Source organism: Salvelinus sp. IW2-2015, linkage group LG18 (assembly GCF_002910315.2).
Source record: "Salvelinus sp. IW2-2015 linkage group LG18, ASM291031v2, whole genome shotgun sequence".
Lineage (NCBI taxonomy): Eukaryota > Metazoa > Chordata > Actinopteri > Salmoniformes > Salmonidae > Salvelinus > Salvelinus sp. IW2-2015.
The window spans coordinates 16,995,875-17,014,127 of NC_036858.1; the positions used below are offsets into that span (position 1 = coordinate 16,995,875).

An 18,253-nucleotide genomic window follows, 5' to 3' on the forward strand; every position below is an offset into this window, starting at 1 on the left:
CCTGTAAGCAGTCTATGGAAGGTAAGACAGGAACCCATGCTTTGGTTTTGTGTACCTGTCTACTGTCTCCAAATGCTAACTTTTTAGCATAGACTGCTTACAGGGTAAGGAAACCGATATGTAATTGTGTAATTTGGGTSAACTATCCATTTAACAGTCATCGATACCTCAAATTCCATTGGTCAAGCACATACTTCCATCCACCATCATCATCCCTGGATTTCTGAACTCACTTCTTAGGGTTCCTGGTTTTTTGATTCCCTGGTCTATTGTTGAATACTTCAGTAATTGATTTCCATGTATGAAGGCAAAGCCCTCAGAGATTTTACAGGCCTCCTTTGTTTGAAACAAGAGGAACAACATCAACATGGCCCTGAATACACAAAATGGGAGCTCCTCTGCCAAGCCATCCCACCCACTTCCCAATCCCCCCCTTCCATATGGCCTCAGAAGCCTGTGGAAACAAACAACCTGTTAGGACAATGCATCGTTATAATGGGAACTCCAGGCTAACCTCTCGTGCCTCTTCCTGATCAAATCCAGGCATACAACGGCTATACTCAGTAGGCGGTCCGCGTTCCGCATCCGGACACAGAACGGGGTCAATAKGGACCGCYGGTCTTGACAYAAAGGAACTAAATCACAACTGAAGTAGACTGTTTTTGGAATGACGTTGGACTAGACTAATTAGKCTAATTGTCCCTCTTTTCGTAGGCTAATTAGTCTAGAGGCCTTTGAGGATGTTMTATGTARGACCTGGTTGCTGGYGGACATGAGTGTATTACCAGCTGGMCCCAGACGATAGTGGAGATCCATAGCGCCCACTAGTYGCTGCCCAGGCTAGCATGAGGCACTTGGCAACAATCCACTGCAAAAGAAAATGTGCCAGGGTGCACTCCCGCATTTCCCCGCCCGCAATTTTGGGCGTTCCTGCATGTGGGCATTCCTGCATCTGCAGGAACCCCTTTTTATAATTTTAWTGGTCCATTTTTAAGCTATGACTCCGGGACAGGAGGGAGGCTGGGGCGATCCAGTACAGTAGGTGGCAGTAATGCAAATAATGTTGGATTCCAACTGCCGATAAACCCCACAGAAGAAGAAGAAACGTCAGGGYGCGACAACAATAGCTAGCTATAGCTGGTACACGGGGCGGGGACGACCGGTAGACAATGTCTTTCACGCARGCCTGTCGGGCACTGTTTTACCCCAGTTCTGTTAACGATGGTGAGGGCAGGTGAGAGCGAAGGATACACTGTCTACCTTCCGCTAGCTAGGAAGGAGGACTCCAGTAGAAATTAGGTTGGGGGCGAAAATTGCATAATACTTTTATTTCCCTTTTGACCCACATTCAAAAGTGTCACACAAGCATGAAGATGTCGTGCTCAAGGGGGGGCATTCATGCAGGACCAATGGGGTGCTTGAGGGGGAGGTGTTCCTGCAGATGCAAGAACGCCACCCACGCGGGAGCGCCCGAATTGTGGGTTGCAGTTGCACACTATTAGCTGGTTTCCGCCAAATGGATAACAAGCACGCTCGCGGCCATCAGCTCTTTGAGTTTTCTGACGTGATGGCCAGAGAAGCATGAAGTAGATTAAAATATATATATATATTTAACCTTTATTTAACTAGGCAAGTCATAAAGAATCGTGAGTAAAAAACAGGCAAACACCCGAGACAATTATTTAGCAAAGAAATGCTGCCAGAGGTAACACAAGAGGGAGCTCAACCCTTCAGTCGATGAGTAACTGACCAACAACCACCTTAGATATGACTGCACTTTTGGACTGGGGATACCCCAAGCCCACTCCCGCCCTCTATAAACTTGGCAGACTTCATTTCCCTTTCAAAGCATACAAATTCCTGTGGAGATTGGTACAAGTCCCGAGCTTTCTGGAACGTGGAAGCACTATTTATATTTGAATGAAAATCAGATAGGCATAAGCATGTCCAAGAGAACGTCTTAATTATCCATTTTAAAAGAAAGAGGAGAAATGTCATTATTTTTATCATTCTTTATTTTATAACTGCGAGAACAGGCCTTTTGTCCTATCAATAGCCTTAGGAATTGTAATATTTATACGGTAGTAATGTATCTAGCCTAAATGTGTCTCTAATTGCCATCAAAAAACAAATTCTATAGAGTGAGCTATGTAACAGCTAAATAATTGAGATTAAACAATCGTTTTTATCCCCTTGGGGGATCCCATGTCTTAACATGCACCCTCTGTTGAAGAATCAAATGTGAAATGGTCAAAAATTATTGTACTCTGAGTAGCACAGAGCCACAGACAGAGTAGCACAGTCAAAGTGCTGTCTCTTATACACATCTAGATGTGTATAAGAGACAGTCTTATATACAGTACCATGAATTAAAGGGACAAATCTAAATTTACTGGGGAGGAGGGGCTGGTCCAACTCAAGGTGTCATAACAAAAAAATGCGCCCCCCTCCCCAAAGTTACAAATATTTCACATGACCCTTCCCTTATACTGTAAAATAATTTGAACACCCTCCACCCTCATAGAATTAACTCAAAATAATGTTTTACAACCACAAATAACTGTCTTTATAAATGTGGATATCGACTTTGCCACTTCAGTATACTTTTGTGGCATAGTCAATTCCACACAGGGCTACGGGCCAGACGGTTGAGGGTTCGCCGACCACCAAAGATGAGCTCACTCTCCCTGCCTGTTTCATTACACTACGCAGAGCCGGCTGCAGACAATGATCAGCTAGGGGGAAATCAGATTTTCAACATTTTGATGCCATATTTATTATAATATAAAATATATGCAACAAATTTTCCAACAACAGGTTTCTGTGCAAAAGCACCACACAACCAATAAACAAAACATACCAGCTTCGGGCACTTCAATATCATGGTGTGCGTTTTCAACAACACAATAAATAGACCATGTCAAGTTCGACAAACAGGAAATGCATCCCTCCCTACCTTGCATGCTTACCCAGTATCGAAGGCTGGGCTTGACAATCTCCGGTTGTCATGAAACTTTTTGGTGTTTTGTAACAGTTTTGTCTCTTTGATATTCTTCAATGGACCGCTGTACACTTTGGATTAAATGATCAATAAAAAAATACATATATACAGAAGGAGGGTAATTAGTAAAAATGTTTATCTGAATATTTTGTATAAAGATAAGCATTATATTTTTAGATTATAGGAGTAACTTTAGTAGGCCTGAAATAGTCTTAAATAGTTCAACTGTCGGAGTCGGTTCATATCATAGTCCTGCAGTAGCTAAAGCTTAATAATAGCCACACCGTACAAAACCTTCACAAACGTTTCTAAACATTAATAAGGGTAATTTCAAAAGTAAGTCCAGCTATTGTTTATAGGGAAAACATGAGCAGAAGAGCAAATGTAGACCAGGGAAAAAATGCGCTACCCTCCCAAAAGCAAAAACAAAAGTCCCATATTTTGGACCACCCCTCCCCGCAGTAAATTTCGATCTGTCCCTAAGTGATTCTAATTTTGGAAATCTGTTTAGAAGTTCCCGCAAATAATAGAGAGACGTGATCGTATACAAATGCAAGCAAGCTTTGAGTTATGTTTTAGTCCAGTATTATATACAACGCATTCGGAAAGTATTCAGACCCCTTTACCTTTTCCACATTTTCTTACGTTACAGCCTTATTCTAAAATCGATTAAATATATATTTTTCCTCTTCAATCTACACACAATACCCCATAATCACAAAGCAAAGCAGTTTTTTTTCTAAATGTTTACTAATTTATTAAATGGCTGCGATCCCGTTAACGGGATTGATATGACAACAGCCAGTGAAAGTGCAGGGCGCCAAATTCAAACAACAGAAATCTCATAATTAAAATTCCTCAAACATACAAGTATCTTATACCATTTTAAAGGTAATCTTGTTGTTAATCCCACCACAGTGTTCGATTTCAAAAAGGCTTTACAGCGAAAGCACCACAAACGATTATGTTAGGTCACCGCCAAGTCACAGGAAAAACACAGCCATTTTTCCAGCCAAAGACAGGAGTCTCAAAAAGAAGAAATAGAGATAGAATGAATCACTAACCTTTGATGATCTTCATCAGATGACACTCATAGGACTTCATGTTACACAATACATGTATGTTTGTTCGGTAAAGTTCATATTTATATCAAAAAATCTCAGTATACATTGGCGCGTTATGTTCAGTAGTTCCAAAAACATCCGGTGATTTTGCAGAGAGCCACATCAATTTCCAGAAATACTCATAATAAACATTGATCAAAGATACAAGTGTTATACATGGAATTTTAGATCCACTTCTCCTTAACGCAACCGCTGTGTCAGATTTTAAAACAAATAGCTTTACGGAAAAAGCAAACCATGCAATAATCTGAGTACGGCGCTCAGAGCCCAATCAAGATAAAAAGATATCCGCCATATTGTGCAGTCAACAGAAGTCAGAAATAATATTATAAACATTCACTTACCTTTGATGATCTATATCAGAATGCACTCCCAGGAATCCCAGTTCTACAATAAATGTTTGTTTTGTTCAATAATGTCCATCATTTATGTCCAAATAGCTACTTTTGTRAGCGCGTTTTGTAAACAAATCCAAAGTCACGAAGCGCGTTCACTAGGAGCAGACGAAAGGTCAAAAAGTTCCGTTGCAATCCGTAGAAACATGTCAAACGATGTATAGAATCCATCTTTAGGATGTTTTTAACATAAATCTTCAATAATGTTCCAACCGGAGAATTCCTTTGTCTTCAGAAAAGCAAATGGAACAGAGCTCCCTCTCACATGAATGAGCGTCACGAGCTCAAAGCATTCTGCCAAACCTCTGACTCATTCCCCTCTCATTCGGCCCCACTTCACAGTAGAAGTCTCAATCAAGTTTCTAAAGGCGGTTGACATCTAGTGGAATCCTTAGGAAGTGCAATATGACCAATATCCCACTGTATCTTCAATAGGGGCTGAGTTGAAAATCGACCAACCTCATATTTCCACTTCCTGGTTGGATTGTTTCTCAGGTTTTTGCCTGCCATATGAGTTCTGTTATACTCACAGACATCATTCAAACAGTTTTAGAAACTTCAGAGTGTTTTCTATCCAAATATACTGATAATATGCATATATTAGCAACTGGGACTGAGGAGCAGGCAGTTTACTCTGGGCACCCCTCGGCACCTTATTCATCCAAGGTACTCAATACTGCCCCCAGCCATAAGAAGTTAAACATTTTAAACAGAAGTACCTTATTTACATAAGTATTCAGACCCTTTGCTATGAGACTCAAAATTGAGCTCAGGTACATCCTGTTTCCATTGACCATTTCCATTGACCAACCGTCAATTCAATTGTTTGGACATGATTTGGAAAGGGACACACATGTCTATATAAGGTCCCACAGTTGACAGTGCATGTCAGAGTAAAAGCCATGAGTTTGAAGGAATTGTCCATAGAGCTCTGAGACAGGATTGTGTCGAGGCAGAGATCTGGGGAAGGATACCAACACATTTCTACAGCATTGAAGGTCCCCAAGAACACAGTGGCCGCAAACTGAGCAATCGGGGAAGAATGGTCTTGGTCAGGGAGGTGGTCACTCTGAAGGAGCTCCAGAGTTCCTCTGTGGAGATGGAAGAATCTTTCAGAAGGACAACCATCTCTGCAGCACTCCACCAATCAGGCCTTTATGGTAGAGTGGCCAGACAGAAGTCACTCCTTAGTAAAAGTCACATGACAGCCCGCTTGGAGTTTGCCAAAAGCCACCTAAAGACTCTCAGACCATGAGAAACAAGATTCTCTAGTCTGATGAAACCAAGATTGAACTCTTTGGCCTGAATGCCAAGCGTCACTTCTGGAGGAAACCTGGTACCATCCCTTTGGTGAACCATGGTGGTGGCAGCATCATGCTGTGGGGATGTATTTCAGAGGCAGGGACTGGGAGACTCGCCAGGATCAAGGGAAAGATGAACGGTGCAGAATAATGAGAGATCCTTGATGAAAACCTGCTCCAGAGCGCTCACCTTCTAACCTTGAGTGACTTGAACCAGATTGAACATCTGAAGAGACCTGAAAATAGCTGTGCAGTGACGCTCCCCATCCAACCTGACAGAGCTTGAGAGGATCTCAGATTGTAGCGTCATACCCAAGAAGACTCGAGGCTGTAATCGCTGCCAAAGGTGCTTCAACAAAGTACTGAGTAAAGGGTCTGAATACTTATGTAAATGTGATATTTCAGCTTTTTATTTTTAATAACTTTGCTAACACTTCTTAAAACCTGTTTTTGGTTTGTCATTATGAGGTATTGTGTGTAGATTGATGAGGGGGGGATAAAACAATTGAATAAATTTTAGAATAAGGCTGTAACATAACAAAATGTCTGAAMACTTTCCAAATGCACTGTATGTTTGGCCTTCCTGCGGTCAATTTGCAGTCTACAAATGATTTGCAATTAAGTTTCGGCTCCCTGACAATACACTCAACAGAAAATCGTCCCGAGGCTGAATCTAGTTGATGATCTTGATATCATGTTGTAATCAGTTCCACACCCTTTCAAATTTCTCAGGGACAGTGTTCTCGTTCCTGTTGGAGAGCGACACTTTCCATGTGAAACTCTGCTAAAATCCAGACACCCATTTCCGCTATGACCGTGTGCTTGCYGTTCTTCTCTGAGGTTGGCAGAGGCCAGTCCATTGTCTCACTGGCAGGCCCATCATGATAAGGATTTGCTGTTGTTCAAACCGTATGTGGGGGGAGCATACTGAGTGCACATCAAAGAAGCTGGACTGGATTTCTTGAGYTTGCCAGATAATAAGAATGAATGGAACTCCATCTGCTGGACCTGGGACTCTTACACTGGTCTGACCCAACTCTGGATAAATGGGAAGTGAAGTACATGGAAGTTTGTCACTTGGGACATTTCTATAACTGGAAAGCCGAGTATTATTTTAGGTTAAGAGCAATACACATATGGGGTGGGGCTTTCATAGATTACAGTCCTTTGTGGGGGACCTGGCCGATGTCCACTTATGGGATAGTGTCCTCCCTCRCTCCTTGTCAAATCCGATTTTTATGTGAAGGGGAATTCCTTCACTCGTGGAAATATTCTAAACGGGAAAGCATTAGAGTACACAACTGAGGGGAACGTGTTCAAGGAGTAGAGTGACTTTGAAATTGTTGTCTGAAGCACGAGCATGATTTTTTATCTGTCTTTCAATGTGTGTGAAAACTGTTTCAGCTGTTTCAACATTATTATTTGCTATAATATGATTTTCTTTGTTCCTGAGTATTTACTGAATAACCTCTTCTAAGTAGAAAATGTAATATTCCCTTGATGCATTGTTTCATATAATCCAATACAAATGCATATCCAAAAGATTGTCCTGAAATTTGAGCTGTGGTTACATCTTCTTATCCTCATGTCCCTTATTTTTAACTAGGRAAGTCAGTTAAGAACAAATTCTTATTTACAATGACAGCCTAGGAACAGTGAGTTAACTGCCTTGTTCAGGGACAMAACGACAGACTTTTACTTGTCAGCTCGGGGATTCAATGTAGAAACCTTGCGGTTACTGGCCCAACGCTCTAACCACTAGGCTACCTGCCACCCCTTACATAAATTTGTGAGTGAGATTTCATTTTGTTCATTAGCTGAATCTAAAATCTCAACTTTATCTTAAATCTACTACTATTTGTATAGTACGCTTTCAGTAAAAAAGGTTCCGTATAGAACAAAAATGGTTCTATCGCTTGCTTCATATATTGAACACCTTAGAGTTCTATACAGAACTCTTTTATATGGTTCTTTGATCAGAAACCTAAAGGTTCTTCTTCACTTAACCAAAATTGTTGCATATAGATAGAACCCTGCATGGTGCCATTTATGAATTATGGCTACTAATATTAAATATAATTGAATAAACAATTAAATAATGGACAAAAGAATASCACTATAGTTTTTAGAATTTATTGTCATTATATGCAAACATAGTTTGGAAAATATGCACTGGTGGCCATGGACGCATCTCTTTGTTTGAATGATGGCCCATGTCAACTCTGGCTGACTTTACAGTATAATAAAATATAACTTTGTCCATTAGTTACAGTGAACAACAAAAACGTGTCTCCTGCTCTTAACACCACCCCCCCCCCTCCACCACCCCAGCAGACCTTACACAAAGAGTTGAGACAGTGCCCCTAGATGGAGAGCATGTTGTGGGGTTAAGGGCCTTGCTCAAAGGTAGGGGAATGTTTTAAGGATGTGAACCCAGCAGCACTCCAGTTGTCAGATCAATTCCACCTGTTTCTTCCAGCACCTGGCCCGGTATTCAAACAAGCCCTCTTTCAGTCACAGGTCCAACTCCTTAGCCACTGGGCTACCTACCACCAGTACGGTATAGGTTGTTGCCTGACTGGTTCCAGAGAATAAGAAAAAAGCAAAAGCATGAGTTAATCTTCAGAAATAAGCACGAGTTAATCTGCCAAGATGAAGYCAACATGCTATGCAGGTGCATAATTAAACTGAACAAAAATAGAAAAGCGAAACTCCTCTGCCCGGACAAAGGACTGACACTGGTGTAACTGGTAGGATATGAATCTCGGTCTCCTAACACACTCACTCCAGGACTTGGGCTTTGTGCAGGTGTGTGAACAGTGGCTCTAGATGGTGGTCTGTGAGTTTGCAGTGGCTGATGTCCCTCAGAACCAGGGCCAGAGATCCACAGGCCCTCCGAACCAGCCTTGTCTCATTGAGGTCCAGTTCCCCACACAGGGCTCTGCACAGGGACCCTTCAGCGCCCCCTCTACAATCCCCTCACACATAAGGTCCATAAGCCAAAGTAGAAGAACTCTGCTGGCACGCTTCATGTCCAAATCACCTCTAAATGACTTTGTWGAGCTGCACAATCCATTTGAGATACTTTAGGATGATTTTGGACTTGAAGCTCGAAAAATGCTAAAATACACTCAACACCATACTGTATGTACACTGAACAAAAATATAAATGCAACATGTAAATTGTTGGTCCCATGTTTCATAAGCTGAAATAAAAGATCCCAGAAATGTTTCTTATGCACAACATTTTTATTTCTCTCAAATTTTGTGCACAAATTTGTTTACATCCCTGTTAGTGAGCATTTCTCCTTTGCCAAGATAATCCATCCACCTGACAGGTGTGGCATATCAAGAAGCTGATTAAACAGCATGATCATTACACAGGTGAAACTTGTACCGGGGACAATAAAAGGCCACTCTAAAATGTGCAGTTTTGTCACACAACACAAAGCCACAGATGTCTCAAGTTTTGAGGGAGCGTGGAATTGTCATGCTGACTGCAGGAATGTCCACCACAGCTGTTGCCAGATAATTTAATGTTAATTTCTCTACCATAAGCAGCCTCCAATGTCGTTTTAGAGAATTTGGCAGTACGTCCAACCGGCCTCACAATCGCAGACCATGTGTAACCACTACAGCCCAGGACCTCCACATCCGGCTTCTTCACCTGCAGGATCGTCTGAGACCAGCCACCTGGACAGCTGATGAAACTGAGGAGTATTTCTCTCTGTAATAAAGCCCTTTTCCTTTTATGGGGAAAAACTCATTCTGATTGGCTGGGCCTGGCTCTCGAGTAGGCCTGGCTCTCAAGTGGGTGGGCATATGCCCTCCCAGGCCCAGCCATGGCCGCGCCCCTGCCCAGTCATGTGAAATCCGTAGATTAGGGCTAAATTAATTTATTTAAATGTAAAATTTCCTTATATGAACTGGAACTCAGTAAAATCGTTGAACTTGTTGCATGCGGCATTTATATTTTTGTTCAGTAGCTAGGTGTAGTGTTGATTATACGCAAAGGCTGTAATATAATAAGAAATCGTGATGACAATATTGTTTCTTACTATTTCATAGTCATGCACATATGCGTGTCTGAATCTAAGATATGTGTATGCGTAATGGTTAATAAATGCCTGGTATCTAACATGTGCCGATCAGCCTTTCACTACGTAATACATAATTATACTCAAGACATTAAATTCTAAATCAAATCAAAGTTTATTGGTCGTATGCACAGATTTGCAGATGTTATCGCAGGTGCGGCGAAATGCTTGTGTTTCTAGCTCCAACAGTGCAGTAATACCTGGTAACACAAAACAATACACACATAATCCAAAAAGTAAAAATTCATTAATTAATAAATATCAGAACGAGCAAACTCAAGAGTCCGGGATATATATATACACATTCCAAAACATTATGGAGTGAAATGGAGCAGTTTAGTTACGATACAGCAGATGGCAGTGGTGAGCCATCCCACCACCCAAGTAGTATTTGGATAAGGTTACGTGACTTGGGTTTGTATGATGAAGGCAGGAGAGTGGAGGCTCCTCAGAGGAGGACGGGGAGGACCATCCTCCTCACTGAAATCATAAAAATATAATATAAATCATGTCAAAGTTATCCTTTTTAGATAAAACTATACTAAATATAATCATGCCACCAAATAATTGATTAAAACACACAATTTGCAAAGGTCTACAGTAGCCTCAACAGCACTCTGTAGGGTAGCACCATGATGTAGCCGAATGACAGCTAGCTTCCGTCCTCCTCTGGTTACATTGACTTCAATACAAAACCTAGGAGGCTCATGGTTCTCACTCACTTCCATAGACTTACACAGTAATTATGACAACTTCCGAGGACGTCCTCCAACCTATCAGAGCTCTTGCAGCATGAACTGACATGTTGTCCACCCAATCAAAGGATCAGAAAATGAATCTAGTAATGAAAGCAGCTTGCTAGCACTGCAMGGCATAAAATGTAGTGAGTAGTTGACTCAAAGAGAGGGAAAAACAATAATTGAACAATTTTGAACTCGTGAATTTACTCCAAAYTGAAGGAGAAGCAAGAGAGAAATATATATAGAGATTGTCATTTTTCTTCACTTTTAGTTTCACTTCATTAGCTAGTAATGCAGCTAGCTAGTTTAGCCTACTGAAACACCCTGCTCAAACAGAGGGATGCTATGTTAGCTAGCTGGCTATGACTGTCKACCACAACCCTGGAACTRTTCCAAGTCAAGGTAAGKTTTTGTTTTTACTAATTTATTGCCACCTGGCCCGCCGATGTAACTGCTTACTGACTGTACACTAATGTTACTGCATGATTGTAGCGGGTTTACTAGCACATTAGTTATATTAGCTATGTTGACTAGGACGTTACTTTAGCTAATATGGTGACAACGATGTAGGCTGTGGCTTGGAAAGTTTTATTTTAACCTGGTCACATACAGCTGGTGTGTTGTGCATTGAATAAAACACGCGAAGGGAAAAGCAGTGAGGACGAGATCGCAAAGATGCGAGAACGAGTACAACTTGGCTGTGTTCACACGTGATCAGGGGTGTATTCATTCCGCCTATTCTGTTGAAAAACATTTCTTAAACGGAAGCAAACTGAACAAAACAGGGCTAAACATGAATTTGTCCAATAGAAACTCTCGTCTGCAACTGTTGGACTAATGATTACATCCTATATCAGCTAGCTGCAGGCAAGAGTGTGCAAGGCGGTATTGAATGTCACTGTCTGTGCATGTGTCACTGTCTGTGTCCTCAAATTTGTCTCTCGACCTGTGTGTACCTACGTTGTAAACTTTCATTCATATGCTTTCATTCAACCTCATGATGGGTATAGGGAAAATGTGTGTATCATGTAGTAGCCTAAATCTATTGCTGTTACATTGAACTGGGTGAATGGAATATGAATGACAGTCATCCAATATGCTGTTTTAGAAATAAGGCTAGGCTCATTTTTTTTAAATTGTCCTGCCTCATCTTGAATGGCACTGACTGGCACTGGTTGTCATATGCGTGTTAATGAACGTAACACATAGTGACAAAGAGGGTCTTTGTAATAATACATATTCGTTGTACATTTTTGTAACATTTGTACATTTCAAAGTTTAAAAAAATCCATAACGGAAAGTAAATTAGTGCAAGCAGCAGCGCAAATGTTGGGATGCCTAGCACACTACATAGTGAAGGTTACCACCTGGCCAGTCCTTTTCAAGTACTCTTATTAAAAAGTACTCTTATTAGTCCTTTGTCAAAGATCATTCTGCATTTTTGACAATTGACTATGTACAGTAATAAAGGAATAACACGTAGGCTATGCAATAACTTTGTAATATTTGAAAAAAGCTTATTTGTGGAAAGCACATGCATGTGCGCAAAAGATGAGCAGACCCATGCAGTAGTTTGACTTGTGGGGGGGGCTCCACCCACATTCTGAACTTGTCCTGCCCAGTTGAATCAATGGAATGTGATACAAAACAAGGAAACTGCTTTATACCATTGCGGACGCCACGAGCCGGCCGGTAGCTGTTTGGAGTGTTTATCTGACCGGATTAAAAAATGTAAACACTTCTAAACAAACTTCGCCCTGTATGGGGACATGAGGATAGGCTCCAATATTGCGGACGTGGCTTTCGAACAAATTGTAGTCTCATCAAGTTATTTAAAATACATTAACACAAATTATATTATAATTATCTTGATATTTAAGATGACATGTTTGTATGAAATATAATCCTATATTCTTACAATAAGTCTCTTTTTTTTTTTTGATCAATTACCAGACTACGAGCTATAGGCCTATAAGGAGCGGGAGTAGAGAACCTWGACGCAGCTGTCTGGAATCAAAGCTTGACACGGTAACATGAGATCAACMGATCTGCTGGTTTATTCTTGTGGGTTTTTAGTTGCAGGAAAGTAGTTTCAACACGCTGGTGCATGAACTCCAGCGCTAATACAGAGCTGCATGTGSTTCTGCCTGGTAGTTGCAATTGGCCAGCAAAGTCCATCTCGTGTTTACACAACGACCTGGAAAAATGTCAATAAAGACATTTTGCTTTTTCAGTTTCATTCTCCTCTGAAAAGAACACTTTACACTATTCAGAGGCCATCTGCATACAAACGCTAAATGAAAGACAGACAAACATTTATGAGAAACGATTGAAACTTTATTGCACTATTCTTTTCTTTTAATTGAATACTCAGGAACATAAAAAATATGGGATATTGATTCGTAACAGAGCTTTTAAAAGTGAAAGCTGCTATGAACATAAAATSTATTATGATTACTGTCATCATCGTTTGTAACACATTATCAATACCTGGTACAAATGTATTGCTCTTGGTTGGCTAACAGTTATAGTCACTCATCTCCTTGAACACCCCTCCCCCAGTAGTGAACTCCAATGCTCTCCAGTTGAGAATGTTTCCTGTAGTAAAGTTTTTCCCCTGCATATACAATTTGATTTGGCAAGGAGAGATGACACTATCCCAGAAGTGTACATCAGTAACATCCCCCACAAAGGATTGTGATGCTACAAAACCTCCACCATAACTGCCTTGGTTTTGACCTAAGATTATACTTGGTTTTCCATTTATAGGGCCATTTGGCTTAAGAATCTTTGATGCACTTCGTCTCCCATTCGCCCACATCTGGGTGAGACCAGTTTTAGAGTCCCAGGTGCCACAAAAAGAGATCCATGCATTTCTATTTTCTGGCAAACCGGTAATAGTAACAGAATTTCCTCTGATATTCAGTTTATACCCACCCTTTGATTGCAGACACAGATTGATATCTTTGGAATCAGAGGGGGTTGCTAGAGAAAATAGGGACTGGTCTCGTTGTACATCAGTGAAGAACCTCTGACACATGGTCATAGCAATAACAGGCTTTAAGACGTTGCCAGAGAGTTTTACAAACGAGTCGCTTGTCTCGACTGGGATGATGAACTTTTTCCCTGAGAGATCTGTATGGGTTAAAAATGAGAGAAGGAGAAAAGCTCACCAACAGAAATGAACAGAAATCAATTTGACCTAGTATGTCTTGATGTACAGTATGATGAAAATATAGAGCTTTGCTTAGTTATTTCGCCACAGATCAGTTTAACAATATTTGCGATGCAACATGATCGGAAGAGAAGTTGCGGACACTCAATGACAGCAAATATTTGCACAGTTAAGTCCATGTAGGGCCAGATCTACTACCTGGTTAAAAGTACAAGTGAAAACTTGAGAGATCATTCACCTTGATGTTCACCATAACAACCATAGATCAGAAACAGCAGAAACAGCAGCTTCTCCATCCACTTTAGTACACTGTAAAAAGAGAACAAAATATACTGAAYGTATGACATCTGCTGCCTGTTAAACCTGCCTTCAAGAACCATTCTGAGTGCTTTGTACACAAAAAAACAGTGCTAAATGTTGCCGATCTGCATAATCAATTGAAAAACGATTATATTTTAGTAAAGTCATTAAAATTACCTTTCCATGTCTTCTTGTTTAAAAGCCTTGATTAAGCAAATGTCCAGGATACCAGTTTTACTCGAGTTCTCTTCTGCGTCTTTGTCTTCTAATGTAAAAGTCATAGACTTTTAAAGGGGAAGGGGTGGATCTATTATGAACCAATGGTGAAGAGCATCAGATAAATACACTCTCCTCCTCTGGTTGCCATGTTTTACCAGTGAGTGTAAGTGGGTCATTCAAATCAAYGCTGCAGATCATTCATCTTTGCACACAGTATATTCCGAGACACAAACTCAGTACCCTCTCTACAGAGAAAAAACTAGAACCTATTAGAAGCTTTGTCAATCCCACTGACACAGAAAATGGTGACAGTAGCCTACTTCAGGGCTATGTCCGAATTACTCTWATCTTACTCTTACTTTTGGTCATGTAGTGTAATTGTATGTGGACACCTGCTCGTCAAACATCTCATTCCAAAATCATGGGCATTAATATGGAGTTGGTCCCCCCTTTTCTGCTATAACAGCCTCCCATCTTCTGGGAAGTCTTTCCACTAGATGTTGGAACATTGGAAGCAAGTCCCTGCAGCATTCAGCCACAAAAGCATTAGTGAGGTCGAGGTGATATCTGCAGTCTGCGTTCCAATTCATCTCAAAGGTGTTCGATGGGTTGAGGTCAGGGCTCTATGCAGGCCAGTCAAGTTCTTCCACACCAATCTCGACAAACCATTTCTGTATGGACCTCGCTTCGTGCACGGGGGAATTGTCYTGCTGAAACAGGAAAGGGCCTTCCTCAAACTGTTGCCACAAAGTTGGAATCATAGAATTGTCTAGAATGTAATTGTATGCGGTAGCGTTAAGATTTCCCTCCACTGGAACGAAGGGGCCTAGCCCGAACCACAGCCCCAGACCATTATTCCTCCTACATTAAACTTTACAGTTGGCACTATGCAATCGGGCAGGTAGCGTTCTCCTGGAATCCGCTAAACCCAGATTCGTCTGTCGGACTGCCAGATGGTGAAGCGTGATTCCTCACTCCAGAGGAATCACGCTTTATAAATCCAATCAAATGGATTTATAAAGCCCTTTTTACATCAGCCGATGTCACAAAGTGCTATACAGAAACCCAGCCTAAAARCCCAAACAGCAAGCAATGCAGATTTAGAAGCACYGTGGCTAGGAAAAACTCCCTAGAAAGGCAGGAACCTAGGAAGAAACCTAGAGAGGAACCAGGCTCTGAGGGGTGGCCAGTACTCTTATGGCTGTGCCGGGTGGAGATTATAACAGTACATGGCCAAGATGTTCAAATGTTCATGGATGACCAGCAGGGTCAAATAATAATAATCACAGTGGTTGTAAAGGGTGCAACAGAGGGTGCAACAGGTCAGCACCTCAAGAGTAAATTATTATCAGGGTTCCATAGCCGCAAGCAGAACAGCTGAAACTGGAGCAGCAGCACGACCAGGTGGACTGGGGACAGCAAAGAGTCATCAGGCCAGGTAGTCCTGATGCATGGTCCCAGGGCTCAGGGGAGGGAGAGGGAGAGAGAGAATTAGAGGGAGCATACTTACATTCACACAGGACACRGGATAATACAGAAGAATTACACCAGATATAACAGACTGACCCTAGCCCCCCGACACATAAGCTATTGCAGCATAGATACTGGAGYCTGAGACAGGAGGGGTCGGGAGACACTGTGGCCCCGTCCGACGATACCCCCGGACAGGGTCAACCAGGCAGGATATGACCCCACCCASTTTGCCAAAGCACAGCCCTCACACCACTAGAGGGATATCAGCAAACCACCAATTTACGGAAAGTAGAACATTGCAGTAGTCTAATCTAGAAGTGACAAAAGCATGTATTAGTTTTTCTGCATCATTTTTGGACAAAAAGTTTCAGATTTTTGAAATGTTACGAAGATGGAAAAAAGCTGTTCTTGAAATATTATTGATATGTTCGTCAAATATGATATGTTCATCAGGGTCCAGAGTAACGCCGAGGTCCATTGATGGGCATAGCAGTTAAGATCAGCTCCCGGCCCCTCATCAAAGATAATGGTTGGTCACACACAAACACACATTATCAATGGTGGTTATGATTAGCCTGGTGGAACCAACCTGATCGCTGCGTTCACCTTTCTATTTCACTTCAGATATCATAAAATGTTTAGTGAAAAAGAATGGTGAACACAGCGACCAGGCTGGTTCCACCAGACTAGGTTATGGCCTGGACATTATATGCATTTAAGAAGTAGAAAATAAGCAGCAAATAATGTCAGTTCACATAAATTATGTTTCACAATTGGGTTATCAAATGTGTCAAAGTAATMKAGTGGGTTATCTTCTGTATTTGCAAAAATGATGAGCCTGTGAAAGCTGTTSCTGCGGACATSTGAAGGTTGCTGGCCGGATACTTGCAAACATGTGGCTGACTGTTCCATTCATAGGAATGCTCACAGCGAGGGCATGTCTGCATGATGCTGATGAGGGCCCCCTTGCTGGTCTTCACTGCGCTGCARGCTTGGCTGCAAACTGGACATCTCTCYAACAACTGCAGCAGGCAATCTTATGAAGTGGTGTTGACTGGGAGGMCTTGTGACAGGGTGATATAGACAGCCAAGTGGTAAATTGCATCTTCTTTTCTTCTAAATTAAGAAAAACGCTTTTTGCTAATGCACTTCACAACCAAAATGACTCTAATAGTTGTATTTGCTTGGCTGTGGAATTAGCCTACTAGTTTATCAAGGCAGGCATTTCACATAACACAGATTACCTGTCGTTGTTGATGAAGCTGTCTGTTTCATCAGGGTAGTAACTCAGGTCACTAACAGAGGCCTCATGATGGCGTGTCCTTTTCAAAGGAGTTGAGGGAGACTGGCAACAACAAAGGTGTCACAAGGGTACTTATGTTGCATGACACACTTTTATTCTGAAGTCTTGCCTGAKAAGCTGTGAAAATAGCAAGTGAAKAGTGAATGAAATTATTTTTGTTGGTTGCTAAACCATTGCAATCACATTGCTGGACATGTTATGATACCCACCTTRGGTAGTTCTGGTAGGTCCTGGTGTGATGAGATAACTTGATCCGGTGGAATATGACGATAAGAGCGAATATTTCAGAGAGCGCTCTGTAAGCCACGCCCCAGTGGGCAGAGCTAGGCATTCTTCTTCTAAAGAGGTTTACCGGCAGATGGKATGCAATAAATGTTGCATTACCGCCACCTACTAGACTGGAGTATAACGCCCTTAAAWGAAAGAAAGAAATCAAACAAATACCCTACCATCTAACACTACACACACTAAAAAATAAATACCATACTCCACTATTTAAATCAATTTAGTCCTACTTCAAGCCGACAGCCTTGAAGGATGGGACACCACCACTTAAAACACCCTGTAACTCTTCTGATGTCAAGTCTCACACACCCAAATACCTCTCTTCAGCTGCCACCACAACCTCTATTTTCTGCGACTTATGTTCCATCCCTGCAGTACAGTTGGTGACCATTGCTATAAATGCATTGCAGTTGTGTGTGGTGTTGTTGCCATTCAGCCTCATCTAGCGTTGGTATGGAATAACTGATAACTGACAAAGTACCTCAGTCTTAAGAAATCATTGGGGAAAGAAGTGACACTTCCAGTTTGCCCAAATCTTTATTTAATTTGCTGTTATACAGATATACAGACAGTATAAACGCATACATTCAATCTAACAATGTCTTCATTGTGTTTTAATTTAAAATTAAAGCATAGTCTTCCTTTATTCACCATTTCAATAAGAAAAAGGGCAATACAAGTATTAATGGCCAGCAGGCTCAGACAATATCAATAATGACTATAGGGAAAGTACTCACACTTCAAGACKCTATGGACAGATGGCTTTTCATTAAGTCATATGGTAAGTMTCTGGGGGAGTGGGTCAGTGACTRGAGGAGGAGAAAGAACAGGTGAGGGCAG

The 18,253-nt window shown here is 41.4% G+C and overlaps 1 protein-coding gene and 1 pseudogene across 1 annotated transcript; one reads left to right on the plus strand and one right to left on the minus strand.

Moving 5' to 3' along the window:
- Window positions 1-1,221: 1,221 nt before the first annotated feature.
- On the plus strand, window positions 1,222-7,221 carry LOC111977651 (serum amyloid P-component-like; annotated as a pseudogene).
- A 5,752-nt stretch (window positions 7,222-12,973) lies between these two features.
- On the minus strand, window positions 12,974-14,419 carry LOC111978484 (C-reactive protein). Its single transcript, XM_024008581.2, has 3 exons — window positions 14,311-14,419; window positions 14,072-14,142; window positions 12,974-13,793 (listed from the first exon to the last, which is right to left on the minus strand). The coding sequence occupies exons 1-3, from the start codon at window positions 14,412-14,414 to the stop codon at window positions 13,177-13,179; spliced, it is 792 nt and encodes a 263-aa protein (XP_023864349.1). The 5' UTR covers window positions 14,415-14,419; the 3' UTR covers window positions 12,974-13,176.
- Between the last annotated feature and the right edge of the window lie 3,834 nt (window positions 14,420-18,253).

Bases quoted from the DNA above. Each gene is read 5' to 3' on its own strand.
- LOC111978484 (XM_024008581.2), bottom strand. From the start codon at position 14,414: ATGACTTTTACATTAGAAGACAAAGACGCAGAAGAGAACTCGAGTAAA. The intron at 14,143-14,310 runs GTAATTTTAATG...CTCTTTTTACAG, and splicing joins AAACAAGAAGACATGGAAAG to TGTACTAAAGTGGATGGAGA. The intron at 13,794-14,071 runs GTGAATGATCTC...TAACCCATACAG, and splicing joins TTGTTATGGTGAACATCAAG to ATCTCTCAGGGAAAAAGTTC.